General features: G+C 47.2%; 5 protein-coding genes across 6 annotated transcripts; 4 read left to right on the top strand and 1 right to left on the bottom strand.

Annotated features, from left to right (window-relative positions):
* Nucleotides 1–34: 34 nt before the first annotated feature.
* On the bottom strand, nt 35–1,206 carry LOC134028312 (type-2 angiotensin II receptor-like). Its single transcript, XM_062471792.1, has one exon. The coding sequence runs from the start codon at nt 920–922 to the stop codon at nt 35–37; it is 888 nt and encodes a 295-aa protein (XP_062327776.1). The 5' UTR covers nt 923–1,206.
* Nucleotides 1,207–1,309: 103 nt separating this feature from the next.
* nudt21 (nudix hydrolase 21) lies at nt 1,310–3,450 on the top strand. Its single transcript, XM_062471833.1, has 7 exons — nt 1,310–1,594; nt 1,734–1,934; nt 2,033–2,096; nt 2,191–2,280; nt 2,437–2,512; nt 2,622–2,736; nt 3,018–3,450. The coding sequence occupies exons 1-7, from the start codon at nt 1,473–1,475 to the stop codon at nt 3,037–3,039; spliced, it is 690 nt and encodes a 229-aa protein (XP_062327817.1). The 5' UTR covers nt 1,310–1,472; the 3' UTR covers nt 3,040–3,450.
* Nucleotides 3,451–3,774: 324 nt separating this feature from the next.
* On the top strand, nt 3,775–7,197 carry ogfod1 (2-oxoglutarate and iron-dependent oxygenase domain containing 1). Of its 2 annotated transcripts, none has more exons than XR_009931483.1 (13): nt 3,775–3,966; nt 4,337–4,482; nt 4,562–4,608; nt 4,726–4,826; nt 5,003–5,119; nt 5,228–5,319; nt 5,428–5,556; nt 5,776–5,889; nt 5,983–6,062; nt 6,144–6,418; nt 6,505–6,628; nt 6,713–6,771; nt 6,990–7,068. XR_009931483.1 is itself a non-coding variant. In XM_062471227.1 (13 exons), exons 1-13 carry the CDS (start codon nt 3,807–3,809, stop codon nt 7,149–7,151), a joined length of 1,611 nt encoding a protein of 536 aa, XP_062327211.1. In that variant the 5' UTR covers nt 3,775–3,806; the 3' UTR covers nt 7,152–7,197. The 2 variants fall into 2 exon arrangements, 1 of the variants encoding a protein (XP_062327211.1); XM_062471227.1 differs by having other exon boundaries at nt 6,500–6,628; nt 6,990–7,197.
* A 145-nt stretch (nt 7,198–7,342) lies between these two features.
* Nucleotides 7,343–11,474, top strand: tradd (tnfrsf1a-associated via death domain). The gene is made up of 5 exons (XM_062471228.1): nt 7,343–7,979; nt 9,610–9,763; nt 9,921–10,198; nt 10,328–10,472; nt 10,661–11,474. The coding sequence occupies exons 1-5, from the start codon at nt 7,971–7,973 to the stop codon at nt 10,951–10,953; spliced, it is 879 nt and encodes a 292-aa protein (XP_062327212.1). The 5' UTR covers nt 7,343–7,970; the 3' UTR covers nt 10,954–11,474.
* Nucleotides 11,475–12,358: 884 nt separating this feature from the next.
* On the top strand, nt 12,359–17,984 carry gnao1b (guanine nucleotide binding protein (G protein), alpha activating activity polypeptide O, b). The gene is made up of 8 exons (XM_062471727.1): nt 12,359–12,791; nt 12,932–12,974; nt 14,592–14,733; nt 14,976–15,136; nt 15,381–15,509; nt 15,650–15,779; nt 15,938–16,091; nt 16,211–17,984. Exons 1-8 carry the CDS (start codon nt 12,674–12,676, stop codon nt 16,396–16,398), a joined length of 1,065 nt encoding a protein of 354 aa, XP_062327711.1. The 5' UTR covers nt 12,359–12,673; the 3' UTR covers nt 16,399–17,984.
* The last annotated feature ends 123 nt before the right edge of the window (nt 17,985–18,107 follow it).

Raw genomic sequence — 18,107 nt, 5'->3', positions numbered from 1 at the left:
CCTGTGAACAAAATCGATGACAGTCAGACAGCTGCTATGTGCTGGTGGGCTGAGGATGGTCCCTGCGGAAGCCAGAGGAAGCAAAGGCATAGAGGAAAGGATTCAGGCAGCTGTTGAATGTGGAGCAGGCGATGAGGAAGTCCCAGGCAATCTCACACACCCGTTCCAACTCCTTGTTCTCCAAGACCACATTGACCACCGCCAGCAAGTTGAACAGGTGCAGAGGAGCCCAGCAGGAGAAGAAGGACACCATGATGCTGCTGACTAGCTTGGTGAGGCGCTGCTGTCGCAACTGGGAGGCCAGACTCACCCTGCGATGGAGGAAGAAGTAGGAGGTTCCCAGGATGCAGCAGGGCATCAGGAAGCCCACCACGGTCTGGAACAGCAGCACGCTCATCTCCACATCCTTGCTTGGGTAGCATGAGGCGCAGGAACCAAGGTGGCCCGAGGTACTGACTTTTTTCACAAAGATGGAGGGGAAGGCTATGAGTCCTGCAAGCCCCCACAAGAATAACAGCAGGGCCTCCTCCCCAAGGCGACCCAGCCGTGCCCAGTTCTGAGGGTACAGTACTTGGATGTAGCGCTGCACGCTCAGTAGGGTGATGGTCAGCACGCTGGCGTTCAGACCACCATGTAGTAGGAGGAAGAGTGTCTTGCAAAGTTCGGGGCCCAGTTCCCAGTTCGTCTGCAGGTTATAGATGACAAGAGGCAGGCAGAGCAAGACCAGCAGGTCACAAAAAGCCAAGTTCAGCATCAGACGCAGAGTAAAGTTCCCACGCTCCATATTTCTTACCACCACCACCACCACTGCCAGGTTTCCAGGGATGCCCAGTAGGAAGCAGAAGGCCATGATGACGCTTGGCGCAATGCGGGAGATGTGCCAGTACGGATACTGCATTTCCATTAGCAAGTCTGGCTCCATCCTCAGGATTACTCTAATCGGAATAACTGAGCGACACAACAGCCAAGATATACCAGCTCTGACACGCTGGGCTGTGTGAGATACACTGAGCACGATTCATATCCTGGTTGTGTTTTATTGTTGGAGATGATGAGTATATACACTGTAGGCCAAAAACAAAGACCTTCTGTGATTGTGAGCTATGCTGCTTTGAATATACAGTGTGGTTACTGCTTGCTGTTCCTATGAAATGGAGATTATTAACCAAATAACCCTAACTGATATCGACTTCTCGGTCATTTGTATGCGAGACATGAAAAGTTTTACGATATATGAAATGAAACCACCTATTCGAGGGTGCAGTACATACGTTACTCTCCAGAACGGTAGGTGGCGCTAATGCAATAATGATTGACATTTCAATTGCACGGAAAAGGGAAAAAAGGGAGCGAGGAGGCGATTTGTGCATGTCCCCTTCCATTTTCTTTGTTATTATATCTAATAATTATTCCGTTTTCATTGTTACCAGAGGGTAATCTACAGGTGAATTGTGCTTAGTTGCTTTGGAGTCATGTCTGTCGTGCCTCCCAACCGTTCGTCCACCGGTTGGCCCCGTGGTGGGTCAGTTCAATTTGGTAACAAATACATGAGCGCGCCTGCAAAACCACTCACTCTGGAACGAACTATAAATCTGTAAGTAGGAAGGCAAAGTCCTGTTGTGGTTTTTGTTTTTCCAAAGTTATGTTTGTTTGTAACAGCATTAGCTTGTAAGCTAGCAAGCTAGCACCAATTGGAAACCTTGTATAATGTGCTTACTCCTGGGTTCTCGTAGATACCCCCTCACCAACTACACATTTGGTACCAAGGAGCCTCTGTATGAGAAGGATAGCTCGGTGGCCGCACGCTTCCAGAGGATGCGGGAGGAGTTCGACAAGATGGGGATGCGAAGAACGGTGGAGGGTGTGCTTATTGTCCACGAACACCGGCTACCGCATGTGCTGCTCCTGCAGCTGGGAACAACGTTCTTCAAACTGTGAGTAATGTCCACAATTACGCAGTACTGGCTACATGAACTCTGTTGTTGCATGATGTGCTTCTCTGTTGCTTAGCTACACGTTTCTCTATCTACAGGCCTGGTGGAGAGTTAAGCCCAGGGGAGGATGAAGTAGAGGGGCTGAAACGCCTCATGACAGAGGTACCCATATGTCTAGGGGCCCTTTCTCCTTGTTTTAAGGATCTGGTAAGGTTATGGTTTACCATGGTTATTGTTTTCTCTGTGTGTGTGTCAGATCCTGGGCCGCCAGGATGGAGTGAAGCAGGATTGGGTGATCGATGACTGTATCGGCAACTGGTGGCGTCCCAACTTTGAGCCACCTCAGGTATGCAGACCCCCACTCTGAGCCATGTCAGGAAGGAGAACTATACTGCTGTTTCTGGCGCATTCTAGTTACGTGTTAATGATGATGATTAGGGTTTGTCTCTGTTATTGGTTATGTTTTGTATGTGTTACTGATGTATTTTACTCTGTACTACAGTATCCCTACATTCCAGCCCACATTACCAAACCGAAGGAGCATAAGAAACTGTTTCTGGTGCAGCTGCAGGAAAAAGGTAAGGGCCACTTCACAGAAAGCTGTAACACACCAGCAGTCTAGTAGACTGCTGGTGCTCATGACTGGAAGGTCTTGAGTTGACTTGCTGCTTTTATTCTGTTCTTTAGCCCTGTTTGCTGTCCCCAAGAATTACAAGCTAGTGGCTGCTCCCCTGTTTGAGCTCTATGACAACGCCCCTGGCTATGGACCAATCATATCCAGCCTACCACAGCTACTGAGCAGGTATGTTCTAGAACAGTGTTAGAACCGTGAAACTCGCTCCTCGGGTATGTAACAGGCCACCCGCGTCAACGAAGAGCTAGCTTTTCTTTGGCGTAGTTAGTAGTGGTCACGCTTGGCAAGTCGGAGGTTGTGCGTTCGAGCCCAGTGAGTGGCGAACGAGCCTTGTCGTGACGGAGCGTGGCTACAGCTGTTACATACCCGTGCAAGCACACTAGAGATTGCGTTAATTCAGATAAATTGTCCTATCTTACAAATCACTGATGAGTTTTATACTTTCTTAGGTTCAACTTTATTTACAACTAGAAGAGGAGAGTCTGGGCTGTCTCTGTGAGTGCAGCCGTATCTGGGCACGGGGGATGGGTTGATGGGAAGCAGAACTGGCCGGGATTTACTGCAGCTGACCTCTGAATTCTCGCCGTTCCTGAACAACCTGCAGGGGTAGTTAATGGTGGATGGATGAAAGTACTATTTGATGACCTTTTGTTTTGTGTAGAGCTGAAAATTCCAGCAAATTTTGTCTGATTAATGTTTATCCCAGAGGGTCTGGTTTATCCCAGAGGGTCTGATTTTACACTCTCTCAGAAGAGAAATATTTGATTAAATACATAAAAAAAAACGTCAGCATTGAGTTTCATGTTATGTTTTAACCTGTGATGATGTCTTGCATTTTTAATAAAGCGGTCCTTTCAAGGAAAAGTTCATTTTTAAAATAAATGTCACAAGTGTGGGGTTTGTTGAATGGTGGTGCGTTGACAGTAGGCCTACTCACTGATGGCTCAACACTGCAGTATCAAATGCATTTGAAAAAGGTATTTTACAGTGAAGACTTATTTATATTCAGTCTTCGGAAATGGAACAGGTAATTGTAAAACATCCCCACATGAAAAAATGTGGAACCGAACAACATTCTGGAACAAATTTTTCTTTGTCAAAAGACGCATTAAATAAAACGCCGACTTGATGTATAACAACTTCATTTTTTACATTACAACAGTGCTACAGAAGTGAGCGCTGAAGTCAGCTGCGTATTTATGACGCAATATGTCTGCGACCTACACTGTTAGGCTAAGATGAATTCTAAGCGACACCAAAATGACAGCAACAACTCAGAGGAAAGAAAGAAGAAAAAGAAAAGAGAGGAGACAGCAGAACTTTCCTCCGTTATTGACAACGAGGAAGTGAAGAAGGCGGTGAAGGAAGCTTGGGCACAGCGAGCACAGTACAGCCATGGTTAGTCTGCAGTTAGCTTGCTAGATCGCCAAGCTTTTTAGCTGGCTAGGTACATGTGTTATACAGCATCAATCACATGGTTTCCATAGCTAACTTGCGCACACAATGAAACGCTTGCTGGCTATACAGCCAATTATTAATTATCCCCCAAACAAGGTATCTGTTGTAGATTAGTTGTTGTTGAAATAGCCTATTCTATTGAACTACATCTCAGTGAGACAGTGTAGTGTCGTCTCGGCATACTCGTCTCATTCACACCTTTCTCCTTAATAAATGTATTATACTGCCATTGTGCTTAATGGCCCTTATGAACAGTGAATAAAGTGGTTGTAAATAAATCAACTGTCTTCTCCGCCGTGTCTTCGCGCAGGCGGGCTGGAGCTGACCTGCGAGCCTTTCCCTCACTGCACCATACGCAACTTCCTTCAAAGCGAGGCCTTCACAGAGAACCTGCATAGAGAACTACTAGACCTCAATTTTCACGAGAAGTCCAACGACCTGTACAAATTCAGACAGGTATAGGATCACACGTAGCTTTTAGCAGGCCATTTTCTCCAGAGTGGTAACAAGTTGGTTTTCCCAATTCCCTTTACAGTCAGATGACCTGAAAAAGAGAAAAGAGCCTCACATCACTGGCCTCAGGTAAATCTGTAACAGCGGAGAGAGAGAGTGCCTTTAATAACCCCATATGATATCATATTATCTGTTAATATTCAAATGTTTGGATATGTGTATTACATATACTGTTTGTTTTGACAGGGCAGCACTATTTGGACGGTTCCGAGCCTGGCTTGGAGAGGTGTTGGAGGTGGAGCTGGAGACGACAGTGGATATCTCTTGTGCCAAGTACCAGTATACAGGTCCACTACTTCCTGTTCCTCTCACCTTGGTCAGGAAGTATTAGAATGATGTCTGCCAGTGTTAGGGTTACCATAGTGTTCACGGGCATAGCTCTGGAAAGTCTTTAAAAGGATGTCTGTAACACCTGCTGTCTCTCAATCCTTTATTCTCTGTGTGCTGGTCCCTTTGTCTGTAGATGTTCTACTGTGTCATGATGATGAGTTGGAGGGCAGACGTGTGGCCTTTATCCTGTACCTGGTGCCCCCCTGGGAGAGCAGTGATGGAGGCACGCTGGATCTGTACAGCACTGATAGTGAGCATCAATTTCCTGACAGAGAGCTGCAGTAAGAGTGCCAGAATGTGGAATTTCCTAATATGTGTATGTGCGTCTGAAAAGTTACCTGGTGTGTTTTATCGTTAGGTATGTTTCAGCCCCAGAGTATAGTGAAGTCTCTGGTGCCTTGCTGGAACACTCTAGTTCTGTTTGAGGTTTCGCCCGTCTCCTTCCACCAGGTAACAAGCTCACCACAGCCTCTATCCTTCTTTTCTCGGTTTTCTGCTGTGTTCTTGACTGGAACAGTGTGCGTCCTAGACAGTAATGGCATGCGTGTGTGTGTGCAGGTTTCAGAGGTGTTGTCGGAGGATAAGTGTCGCCTGTCTCTGAGTGGCTGGTTCCATGGCCCATCTCTGGAGCGCCCACCTCGTTACATGGAGCCACCAATCCCCAGGAGCCCCCATCTCCCCAGAGATGTAAGAGTGTGTATGTAGAAGTGTGTGAGTGTGTGTATATAGGAATGTGTGAGTGTGTGTATGTAGGAGTATGTGCACAAGAAGAATGGTTGTTATTGTGACTGTAGTCGGTTATGTTGTAATTATCATACACATTTTTTGTGCAAATTAATGTTATTCTCTTAGTTATTTAACTGTGTGTGTGTGTGTGTGCGTGTATGTATGTGTGTGTACTTGTAGGAGACTCTTTTGCTGGAGTGGTTGAACCCTCTCTATCTAGACTGTGTTTATCAGTCTCAAGTTCAGGAAGAATTTGAGGACAGCTCAGAGATCCAGCTCAAAAACTTCCTCAAGGTACAGCCTTTATATTCCCTGCCCAAACCTCACACCTGTGTCTAGCTCCTGTTAGGTGAGACCAGACAGGCCTGACACTAATTTTCTCTGCAGGAGGAGAAGTTTAGGGAGGTGAGTGAAGCATTACAGTTGGCCCAGGTCCAGTGGAGCAAGCGGGGTCCACCCAATAAAAGGTGAGACTAAGAGAGAAATATTGTAATAACCAAATGGTAGTGCTGGTTTTAAATGACAGTGAGGCATTTATATGTGTACAGGTGCTATGAAGTGGCCTTGTTAGACTCCCTGCCTCTGTGTGTGAGTGAATGCTGGGAGCTCTTCTGCTCTGAGGCCTTCTTCCTACTGCTGTCCAACTTCACTGGCCTGAGACTGCACTACCTGAACCCCAGTGATGAAGACAGTGAGGAGGAGAAGGAGGAGGAAGAGGAGGAGGAGGAGGAGAACCAAGAAGATGAGGCGGCCATAAGGAATAGAGGTGCCACAGGCTCATCTGGAGATAGACCAACAGCAGACGAGAATATAAAAGTCAAAGGTTTGTGTTTGTATGTGTGTGGACCATCATGGTTGTATGTCTGTGAGCAGCATGATCACCCCTGTATCCACCGCCCCCCAGTGCAGAGCGTGCCTGTGTGTTCTGGGGAGCTGCGTCGCTGGTCTCATGGAGACTTCACTCTACTGAACGATGCTGATGCTGCATCAGCAGAATACGCACTGGACCTGCTGCTGCCTCTGGGATGTTCAGGTCAGGGACACATGCACATACAAACTTTCCTCAAAAACAGTTGATACCAAGCCAACGTGAGCTTGACATGTTTCTCTCTCCCAGACTGGCAGGCCCAGTGTGGAGGCTTTACCTCCTATGTGGCCAACGAGGAGGATGAGGAGGTGAGATTCAGCTGAGGCCTAAAAAATGCAACCCCTCCTTACTTCTTTCTTGTCTTGTAATATTACTGATCCTACGTGTGTTAGTGGCTTCTCTGTAAAGTAGCAGGCCTCCAGCGATCCCTGGAGAGTGGGGGGCTATGTGCAGATGGCAGCTGATTATTAAGATGTTCATGGTTGTCATGGTTGTGACTTGTCACATGGTGTCCTCCGCTCCTCAGCTCCTGACAGTGTATCCAGAAGACAACTCCCTGGCGCTCGTCTACAGAGACAAGGAAACACTCAAATTTGTCAAACATATTAATGAGAGCAGCTCCAGCCGGCTAGCTGCCCATGAAAGCTCAAAAGGCTTCTACGACTTTGCCTTTGTCTATTATGAATGAGTATGTCTCAAGTATTGTTTCTAATAAATCAGTGTGTAAACGGTCAGTCTGTGGGCCCCTATGATGTCAGATAGTTCTACATTACAAAGAACAGGCAGGGATACCCTGTTACCATGGTAACTCGGTTTTGGTCTGCTTAGGGCTACAGCAGAGAAATGTCTGGTGTCCATTTTTGTTGATTATTTGTGTGAAAGAGTGAATATTTGTAAGAGCCACAGCAACTAATATTTATGTTCATGTTATAATCCTGATGTAATACTTTTGACACACAGACCTTCTACCCTTTTCAAGGGACACTTTTACTTCACAGGCCTTAATCTTTTCAGGAAGATTCTGTTCAGTAATTAGGCCATTTCCTTTTCCTGTGGTCGATTGTGAGGCAGTTCACATCTAGAATTGTTGTCATGTACGGTGTTTAAATTTTGAGTTTAAGAGTTGGTGAAGCGGGGGTGGGAATATAATGATTTGACTGTTAAATATTAGGTTCAGAATTTTTCTGTCAACATCCAAAAGTCCCATGATATTCAGTCGTTTTTCTTTTTAGTAAGCTACCAGTGTCGTAACACTATCCTTTTAAGTAGTATTCCGCTAAACACCATAGCGCTTCACAAGACAAACCACGGGCGTTTAACAATAAGTAACTGAACTACTTCCTTCCCGTAAAGATCCTTACTTCAGCCAATTGTAAAGCTGTATCTGAATTCACCAATCACAGTACTCAAAAGTTTCCCTTTGGCCAATAGCCTTCTAAGAAATTATTGTATCTATGGGTGTGCTCTGCTGGGTAGGACGCTTAGCCGCCCAGAACTAACTTGTTCCATGTTTAAGGTAAGATTATGACAATGAAACAATGTTGAAGTGTGTAAGCAGAGACAGCAAAACTGAAATAACGACTCACAGCTTGTAAACAAGCAAATAACGAAGTAAATCGTAACGTTTGTTGTCAATAATGAAAGAAGTTAGGTTCAGTTTCATTTCCCTTGACTCTTCATACTTTGTCGAATTTTAAACAGCTAGCGTTAACGTTAATGGCTTTAGTAGTTTGACTCGACAATGAATGCTTTCTTTAATTACGCCTATTTAAATGTGCCCAACACCTACTGACAAATAACGAAGGAAAGTTGTGTTGTGTGTTGTGGACATAAAGTGTATCGTTTTATCTGTAATGGCATAAACAACACATGCCTCTACGAGAATCTTATGGAATTTCACTCGTCATGTGACCCACTGGCGGCGCGCTATGATGCGATTTCTTTTCCGAGTATCTTGAACTGTAGACCATATTTCAGATTAAAAAATATATAGGGTCAGATTTACACTTGTATGCAGTTATTAACTGTAAAAACTGGAAGTGTCAGTATTATTTTACAGTTTTTATTTTATTCATTTTTTTTACATCAAGGTCTATAGGCCTATCTACAATTGGCCCAGACTTGGCTTTCTAGGAAGATATTACGTAGTTAACCCTTGACAGCCTGATATACAGACAGACTGGTATAGCTCAATACACATAAGTAGTCAATGATAGACAACATGTCGTTTTTAATCTACAGTTGTTACACTAATCCGTGCATCTATGGTGCATCTGTTGGTTGAACTAAGCTTCCCATCACACACTATAAGACCTGGAGTATAAATTATGGTAGATGGTCATAGGCTGACTTGTGAGTTGGAGTCCTAAAACGAGGATATAGGTGTAATCCAGATGAGATGGTCTTTTAAGATTTGTCTGTAAATCTAGCACATGGTGCCACACTTGGTTTACCCTCAACACAACCTCTCTTTGTTTGGTGTGCATGTGCACTAGAATCCCCAGAGCATGTGGATGAAGTTGAGGTTAGAGTGGTGTGGGGTTAGAGGGGCACTGTACAGATTGGGGGATTAAAGTCATATTTACGTAATTTCAAGGTAGGAGAGATGGATCTCTGATCCATGGAAAGCCAGTGTAAATTGTTAGTTGTGAGTTTGAGGATAGATAATCTCCTGTCTTCACTGGTCACCAACACACAGACTCAGCTGTTTTGCTTTCTGCTTGGATTGATTCATAACCCTGGAAGTCTCCTCATGTGTCACTTGTATAGACTGAACGTTCAGACAGGAGCTTATGACAGGGACACTGAGTTCAGACAAAATAATTCCCGATCATGAATGTAGAGAATAAACAAGTCAGAGGGAGAGGTGGACAGGGAGTCAGGACGAGGAGATGGAGGAAGAGACATGCACATCAAGGAGCATTAGACCTTAAATATAGTGTTTGTTGTTGTTGTTGTTATTGTTAACATTTACATTTAGTCATTTAGCAGAAGTTCTTATCCAGAGCGACTTACAGTAAGTACAGAGACATTCCCCCGAGGCAAGTAGGGTGAAGTGCCTTGCCCAGGGACACAACGTAATTTTTTTGCACGGCCAGGAATCGAACCGGCAGCCATCTGACCTCCTTATTGTGTGCGTGTTCCAGAGTATGGATATGCACAGTGTGAAAGATGTCCCATGGACAGGCTGTGCTGTCCTGTTCCTGCAGTCGCTGTGTCCCTCTGTGAACCTGCTCTCCCTCTACAAAGACCCACATGGCAAATTCAGCGTCTTCAAGGTCATCAAGCTCACCCTGACAGGTAAGGCCCCCGATCTCTGAGCCAAGGGAGTGTTGACATGGCGACCTGTGTACCTGTGTTTTTCATCAAGATTGGTATGTGTGGTAGTCCTGTTCATGTAATACTGTAATACTGTTTCTGTGGTCTGATTGGCCTTCCTGTGCTGGCCTGTGACCAGACTCGGTGGGGGGTCTGGTGGGGTACGAGATCCTGAAGCTGCACGATGCCGACCCCCGGCTGGGCGTGGAGGTGAAGTTTGTGGACGCCACCGTGTGCCGGCGATTCCTGGAGAGCTACAGCTCAGGCGCTGTGCGGCAGTCCCTCGCCCAGCACTCCTGCCGTCTGCTTACCAGCCCCTTGGAGCTCGAGGCAGAGACAGAGCTGAGGGCCGGCACGCACACCCTGGACAACTGCCCCTCCCTGGAGCTCTGTCTGCAGCACATCCACCAAGCACAGGTACGCCTCACTGTTCCAATGCCTCCCCTGGCCCAGAGACTAGCTACTCTGTACTTTGTTTCCATGGATAGCCTGTATACCCACTGACTACACCACTGGTTACTGAATGACAATGCCATGTCTCCTCAGCCAGAGCGGCTGCGGGATGATGAGGTCACAGCGTTGGAGCAGCAGTTGCAGAACCAGGCCCTAGGCCACAACCCTCAGCCACCTGTCACACAGGAAGTGTCTCCAGTGCCCAGCAATTGCTTTCTGTTTCAGAAGAGGGCCTTTGGTGAGTACATTCCATGCGGCCCAAACCCAGTTAGGAAGATTTCAGGGTAGATTGTGATGTCCTTCCCTAGCTCACACATACCCCTCCTACCCTCTTACAGGGCTTGAATACCTGACATAGATCCTATTTACCCCACACTGGCCCCAAATGTCTCTAATAGTCCCTCCCCCTATGTCTCGGCCTATCAGAGGACCGCATGCTGACGCCCGCGGACCTGCAGTGTTTCTCCAGCGGGGTGGGCCGCCAGTGGAAGCATGTGGGCCGGGCCCTGGGGAAAACTTGCCGTGCACTGAAGGGTCCGGCCATAGACAACCTGGCGTACGAGTACGAGAGAGAGGGGCTCTACGAGCAGGCCTACCAGCTGCTTAGCCGCTTCATGCAGGCGGAGGGGCGGGCTGCCAGGCTGGGCAGGCTGGTCAGAGCTCTGGAGGACTGCAAACTCACCAGCCTGGCAGAAAACATGCTGGAAAACCAGCCATGAGATGGAACTCTCTGACACGCTCTGACACGCTGTCTTATTGTGGGTATGTGTGTGTGTGTGTGTGTGTGTGTGTAGGAGGCTAGGATGAACAGTTGACTCATACAGTATATCTCCATGGTCTCTGGTACATAGGTTACTGTCCGTATATTGTAGGTGTTAACTGTACATGAAGTGGTATGTGTTGGTGTATGTGTGCAGACATGTATTTGCTTGTGAGACAGTTTTTTCTTTTATAATTGTGCATATTTCTATGTCATTCTTACTTTGTTTTCTTTTTTTTAACAATCCTTCTTTTGACTAAACTAGTCCTGAGTGTGGGAGGTTGTTCATAAAGTATCTGTGGAGCAGTTTTCTGACCCACACACACACACACCTCAGCCCAGTTCTGCTCTGATCAGAATGTAATCCCTCTATCAGGAACCAGTCACCACAATGTCATTGCCATTGTACATTTAGTAAAGCTATGTGCAGTATGTGGGACATGTTCAAACAAATCAAAATAAAGGGTTGGATTTGTAAAACGGCAATCAGATTAATATTTGTGTCGTTGTGAATGCATTACTGTAATTGAAGTGAAGGTAAAAGTCCATTTTGGGAAATGAACGCATTACCTAATTCATATCCACACAAGGTCCAGCATACTGACAAGGTAGTAATCTCTTTCTAGTACTCACTTGCTCTTTCTGTCTCATACACGAACACACAAACTGAGTCATTCAGTGCTGCTCTTATAGGGCCCTTTCTGCATGTAGACTGGCATATGTCCCATTGCATAAGTGTGAGGGTTCAAGGTTCATGTGATCAAGGCTGCAGCCTGAGCAGGCCAAGGTTGTGGAGGCCTGTACTGATTGTAGGTTTATCTGTCCATTGGTAGTGTCAGAGCTCCTTTAGAGGGGAGTCCTCCCCCTCCACACTTGCCTGTCAATCCAGATGTGATGCACGGATTAGAAGCTTTTAATGCACACACACACAGGCGAATGCACACATTTGTATACACACACACTATGCACACACACAGTAACCTATAGTATGTACTTTTACATAGAAGCACACACTACATACAATACACCTAAGACACACATTTGCACACATTTACACATTGCTGGATTATAAAATTAGGGATTTTATTGTAGTAATACACGCATTTTGTACAATATTAAATCATACATAACGTCCATTTTTTGGGGGTTTTGGTAAAACAGAATTACAGGTCACCTATTAATAAGAATTCTTTGCCTCGTTCCAGACTATGAATTATAGGTAATAGATCATTCCACGAGAGCAACGTTAATGTCTAAGACACCATTTGAACGCGCTCTCTCGTGGACGTGATTTTACTGCTTCTGCCTGGACTCTGACGTCAGCGAGATCTGTCTGCGCTAGGTGAGTCTCGCGCACCCTCCGCCTTCCTCGCTCAGCTATTGTGAAGAGATTGAACGATGAGATCGCTCGCGCTCGCTGTCATCAGCGCCGCCCTATAGAGACCCCCAGCCCCGAGGCTCGAGCACAACGACCCCACCCCCCGCTCCTAGAGGGACGGAGCGAGAGCTACAGAGACACGGAGAAAAAAAAACCTTTTCGGACCCCGGTTCTATTTGCCCTCAATCTGGGCCTCATGCAGTAGCCGACCGTGCAAGCGAGCGAGAGAGATACACCGTGATTGAGTCGCGAGGGACAGGGCGGAACAGGAGAAGAAGGGATTGTTCATTCGGCTCGAGCCATGGGATGTACACTTAGCGCCGAGGAGCGCGCAGCCCTTGACAGGAGCAAAGCCATCGAGAAAAATCTGAAAGAGGATGGAGTCACGGCTGCCAAGGACGTCAAACTGCTGCTGCTGGGTAAGACACCGTTTTATAACGGGAATGGCCGTTCTGAACGGTTCGGTGGTAATGGATGGATCTGAAAGCGCCGGGCCGGGGCGGTGGTGCTCTCCGTGGTGCTGATAGCAGCCTCTCACTCTGCACTCTGTTCCTTACAGGAGGAGGAGAATCGGGCAAAAGCACGATCGTCAAACAGATGAAGTAAGTGTCCTTCTCTTTGATTTAAGCGTATTCGTTTGCGGCGAGGCCTGAGATTGCGCCTCCTGTGTCCATATTGAGTCTGAGCCGCTAAAGCTCCGCCATGTTTCCAGAGGCCGTAGCCTACCTCTGCCGGTGACTCGAGCACCTCCTGTAGACGGTAATCAAGGCGGTGCAGGCCGTCAGTACTTGGGCCGCAGGGGTGCTGTTCACTCAGACGGTGCTGAAATGCCATGTCAGTTTTTTCCCCCAAGGATATCTGGGATACGTGGGTGTTGTGTGTATGTGTGTGTCTGTTTATGCGTATGTGTATGTGTGTATTTGTGAGGTCACTACAGCTCCATTAGCGAATACCTCTGCTTTAATCTTAATGGCTTTAAGTGCCTGATATCGCTCTGAGTACTTTGCCTACAAAAGCGGATTTACGCTGAAAATATGGAATCTAAAACCTCATTTAAACCTTTCTATTTCTAATCTAAATCACTCATCTAAATCACTGTTCTATTTTATACACAGCTACATTAATATATTTTTTTTCTTAAATATCACCACAATCCGCGCCCCTTCCGCCGACGGGATATTCTATATTTCAAACCGAAATAGATATGCATTCAAGCATCCTTTTAGCAATCCACACTTTTCCTCTTCTCCCTCTTCACGCATCCTGCTCCTCTTTCCTTTAACACAGTACACATATCCTGCTGCTCCTCTCTCCCTCCTTCCATCCTCCCTCTCTTCCTCCATCCTCCCTCCATTTCGGTATTCTGGTCAGATTCTCTAGGGAGGTTTCTCTAGGTGGTCGCCAGTGAGCTGCTCAGTGGCTTGTTGTGTTGCCAGACCCATATGGTTATGTTGCTTATGTAATGCTTGGATAGGGACGAGCAGGAAGACTCGACCTGAAGCTGCACTTAGTGACTTTCCACACAGCTTGTGTGTCTGTGTGTGTGTGTGTGTGTGTGTGTGCGTGGGTTCAGCTGTTTGAAATGTTAATATCCAGTCTCTGGATTGTCTTGTTGCATAGGTTCTGTCAGGATGTGTGTTTAGTTTATGTATTTTACATTTTAGTAGACGAGGGTAGAACTCTGTATTATTAATCAGAGTGGACGTGCGGAAGGCCTCCGTGTTGCTGACGGGTCCAGCAGTGCGCCTGTATCTCATGGTGCTGGGAGCCAGTATAATGGATTTGTAATCTGATTCCAAAGCATTCCACATCAATGTCATTAAGAAAGGCACCTGTTATTACAGATGTGGACTAGAGTGGCTATCGATGGTTGCTGCTCTGCCTGCGTGGTGTGTTTGCGCAACCGTGTGTGTGTGTTTGTGAGGGAGAGAGAGAGAGAGAGAGAGAGAGGAGAGAGAGAGAGAGAGAGAGAGAGAGAGAGAGAGAGAGAGAGAGAGAGAGAGAGAGAGAGAGAGAAGGGAGATGGGGGCAGCCACTGTGGTATGTTTTGGGAGGGATGAGAATCGCTGTTTGGCTCTCAGGGTGAGTTGAGACAGACATGCTGAAGCATCTGCTTGAATATTCACTGTTTCCACTGAGGTGTGAATGCAACTGTGCCTGTGTGTGTGAGTGCACATCGTCATATCTGTGTGCCTGTTCTGATGTGTGTGTGTTTGCAGGATTATCCATGAGGATGGTTTCTCTGGGGATGATGTGAAGCAGTATAAGCCTGTTGTGTATAGCAACACCATCCAGAGCTTGGCTGCCATCCTGAGAGCCATGGATTCCTTGGGTATCGAGTTTGGAGACAAGGACAGGAAGGTGGGTGCAGATGTGTGTGTGTGTGGCAGTGGAGGGGTGGTTATTACCACCCCCCCCCCTCGTCCAAGTGCACTTTAAAGAGGACTGTGACTTCACTGTGCGCCTCCAGCTACTCGAGCCTTATCCAGGAACGTAACCATTCACTCCCCCTTGTCATTCACGCTCCACATACTGTATTGTGTGTGTTTGTATGTGTGTGTGCATGCATGCGTGCGGGCTTGTGTGTGTGTGTGTGTCTCCAGGCGGATGCTAAGCTGGTGTGTGATGTGGTGAGTCGTATGGAGGACACAGAGCCCTACTCCGCAGAGCTGCTGACGGCTATGAAGCGTGTGTGGAGCGACGCCGGGACCCAGGAGTGCTTCAACCGTGCCCGCGAGTACCAGCTCAATGACTCCGCCCAGTAGTGAGTAACCACTAGCAACTGGAATACCTAAATAGATACATCGCTAAACCTGAGTTCCCATTTTGTTTATAAATAGGTATATGCCAGCAGTCATAGACCACAACTATTACACAGTCTGTAACACATTCCTACGATGCGAAGAAATCAGAATCTCTGTTCTTTAATCTCCTTTCCTCTCCTCCCTTCTTTCCTTCCTCCCCTCCCCCATTGTGTCCTCCTCTTCCCCCTCCCCGCTCCTGCTCAGCTACCTGGACAGTCTAGATCGTATTGGTGCGCCAGACTATCAGCCCACAGAGCAGGATATCCTCAGAACTCGAGTCAAGACCACCGGCATTGTAGAGACCCACTTCACCTTCAAGAACCTCCACTTCAGGTCAGCTACTGCACACGCTTTGAAGAAAGCCACACATATATGTTCAGAAAATGCAACTGAGGAAAGTCATACAGGCGTAGTGTGAACCGTTAGCATGTGACGCGTGTTGCATGTGTGACCTGCTCTCCTTGCTGGGACAGGCTGTTTGACGTGGGAGGCCAGAGGTCTGAGCGTAAGAAGTGGATCCACTGTTTTGAGGATGTGACGGCCATCATCTTCTGTGTGGCGCTCAGTGGGTATGACCAGGTGCTGCATGAGGATGAGACCACTGTGAGTAGCAATGACACACTCTACAAATACACACACACCCTTTCACACACACACACACATACACACACACACACACACACACTTACACACACTCACACGCAATTCAAAGAATCTCAAATCCACAGACTCATTATTTTGCACGTGCCCTCTTTCGACAGAACCGCATGCACGAGTCTCTGATGCTCTTTGACTCCATCTGTAACAACAAGTTCTTCATCGACACCTCCATCATCCTCTTCCTCAACAAGAAGGATTTATTTGCTGAGAAGATCAAGAAGTCCCCCTTGAGTATCTGTTTCCCTGAATACACAGGTGACGGCCCCTCCCACACCTCCGTCACACACTGCTCACACAACGTGCGTGATGGAAGCAAACCTTTCACACCCTCCCTTCCTCTCCCTCCCCTCCCCTCCCCCTCCCCTCCTCTGCAGGTGCTAACTCGTATGATGACGCGACTGCTTACATCCAGGTCCAGTTTGAGAGTAAGAATCGCTCACCCAATAAGGAGATCTACTGTCACCTGACCTGCGCCACAGACACGGGGAATATTCAAGTAGTGTTTGACGCCGTCACCGACATCATCATCGCCAACAACCTGAGGGGGTGTGGCTTATACTGAGGCCTGGCCCAGACAGGGGTTGCAATGGAGAGTATGAGGTGTTTGATGATAATTTTGATGATATTAAAAAGGCATAAATATGTAAATCTACACGTCCAGACGGACCCAAAGAGCTGCCGCCTGACACCACACTACCATGACCCTCTGTTTCTGTTCCCATTCTAGACACCATTCTTCTTCTGTTTCTTTGTTTTCAACATGTGTTTCCTGCTGAATGTGTTTCCTGTTCTGTTGTTGATTGTATTAAGCTATCAGCATGGAGGGCTGTGTTGCTCTGGCCCAACTCAGCCAGATGTGTTGTGTCTGGAGTCCAGTACGTGTGCTCTCCTAACACCTGACACGACACTGGGACAGTCTCTGCAACACTTCTGGCTGCAGCATGGGAAACACAGCTCACCCTGCTCCGGTTGCCGAGGTGATGTTGTAACGTAGGTGGTGGTGATGTTGTGGGGTGGGGGTGGGGGTGGGGGGGGTGTAAAGCTGGTAGGGGCTGGTGGTTAGGCTGTCCTAGATAGAACTCCCCCCCCCTTCCCTGGACTCCCCCAGGGGTGCTCAGTGCTGGGCACTTCCTGTCAGCTTTGTTCGTCTCTCCCCTCTACTTCACCACTCTAGGGGGAGGGGTTCTTGTATGGCCAGCTCTCTCCATTGGCCTCCTAAAGTGTAATGAAATGCCCGTCAGCCAATAGGAAGTGTGAATAGTGTCATATCAGCGCCAACCTTCTGAGACTGACAGCTAAGGGGGCGGGCACATAAACAATAGATGGCTATCACTATCTATCTGACAACCTTTTACAATAATGTAATAGAAGAAACACATGATACATTTTATTATCATCAAATTTTTATTGATTGATTTCAGCCTCATGCGCTCCATGCTTCTCCGTCCTTCCCAGAGTCCCGTGCCACATATTTATTTCCTGTCCTGTCGGACTGGGGGACAACCACTTCCTGTGTCAGTCAGGGCCACAAGCCGCTCTCCCCAACCACTTCCTGTGTCAGTCAGGGCCACAAGCCGCTCTCCCCAAACCCTGCTACCTATCTCTAACCATGCTACCCTGTTTCCCCACCCTGCTACCTTGCTTCCTAACCCAAATCCTGCTCCCCTCATACGCTCCCCCTGTCTGGCTCTTACCAGATGCTGAGCGCTGTGTGGAGAGAAGAGTGGCATTAGAAATGAACACCCCCCCCCCCCCCCCCCCCCCAGCCCCTGACCACTGACACGGTCACATTCTCTCTTCACAGAGGAAAAGTACAGCTATCCATTTATTCACCTGTGCACCTAGAAGCATTCTTCCTCCCTCTATCACTCTTTACTCCCTCCATTCCCCTCTAGTTCTCTACTCCTTCTTTACCTACTTCATTCCTCTATCACATATCACCCCTCATTTCTGACTTGTTCCATGTTCACCTTAAACACCGTACTGTATATATATATGATTATACCACTTTTCTGTTTTTTACTGTGAATGTTTTTGTGCTGCACCCCTTATCTCCTCCGTAGTTTATTGGTTGCTCTCATGTGGAATGTTTGTGCTGAGCCAATCGAATGTTGTGTTTACATTAAAGCCACACTTTTCCTAACTATTCCTTGTCTCCAGGCTGACTTTATTTCACTGTGATCAAAGTGATCTTGTAGGTTTTGAAGGACTCCAGTTTTGGAGTCGGTGGTTTGGCTTCTTCCAGCTCCGGGCTGACTAGACAGTTTCCAC

This window comes from Osmerus eperlanus, chromosome 10 (assembly GCF_963692335.1).
Source record: "Osmerus eperlanus chromosome 10, fOsmEpe2.1, whole genome shotgun sequence".
NCBI classification, from domain to species: Eukaryota; Metazoa; Chordata; class Actinopteri; order Osmeriformes; family Osmeridae; genus Osmerus; species Osmerus eperlanus.
Note: the sequence above shows the minus strand (reverse complement) of the source record. Positions and strands in the feature narration are given on the sequence as shown.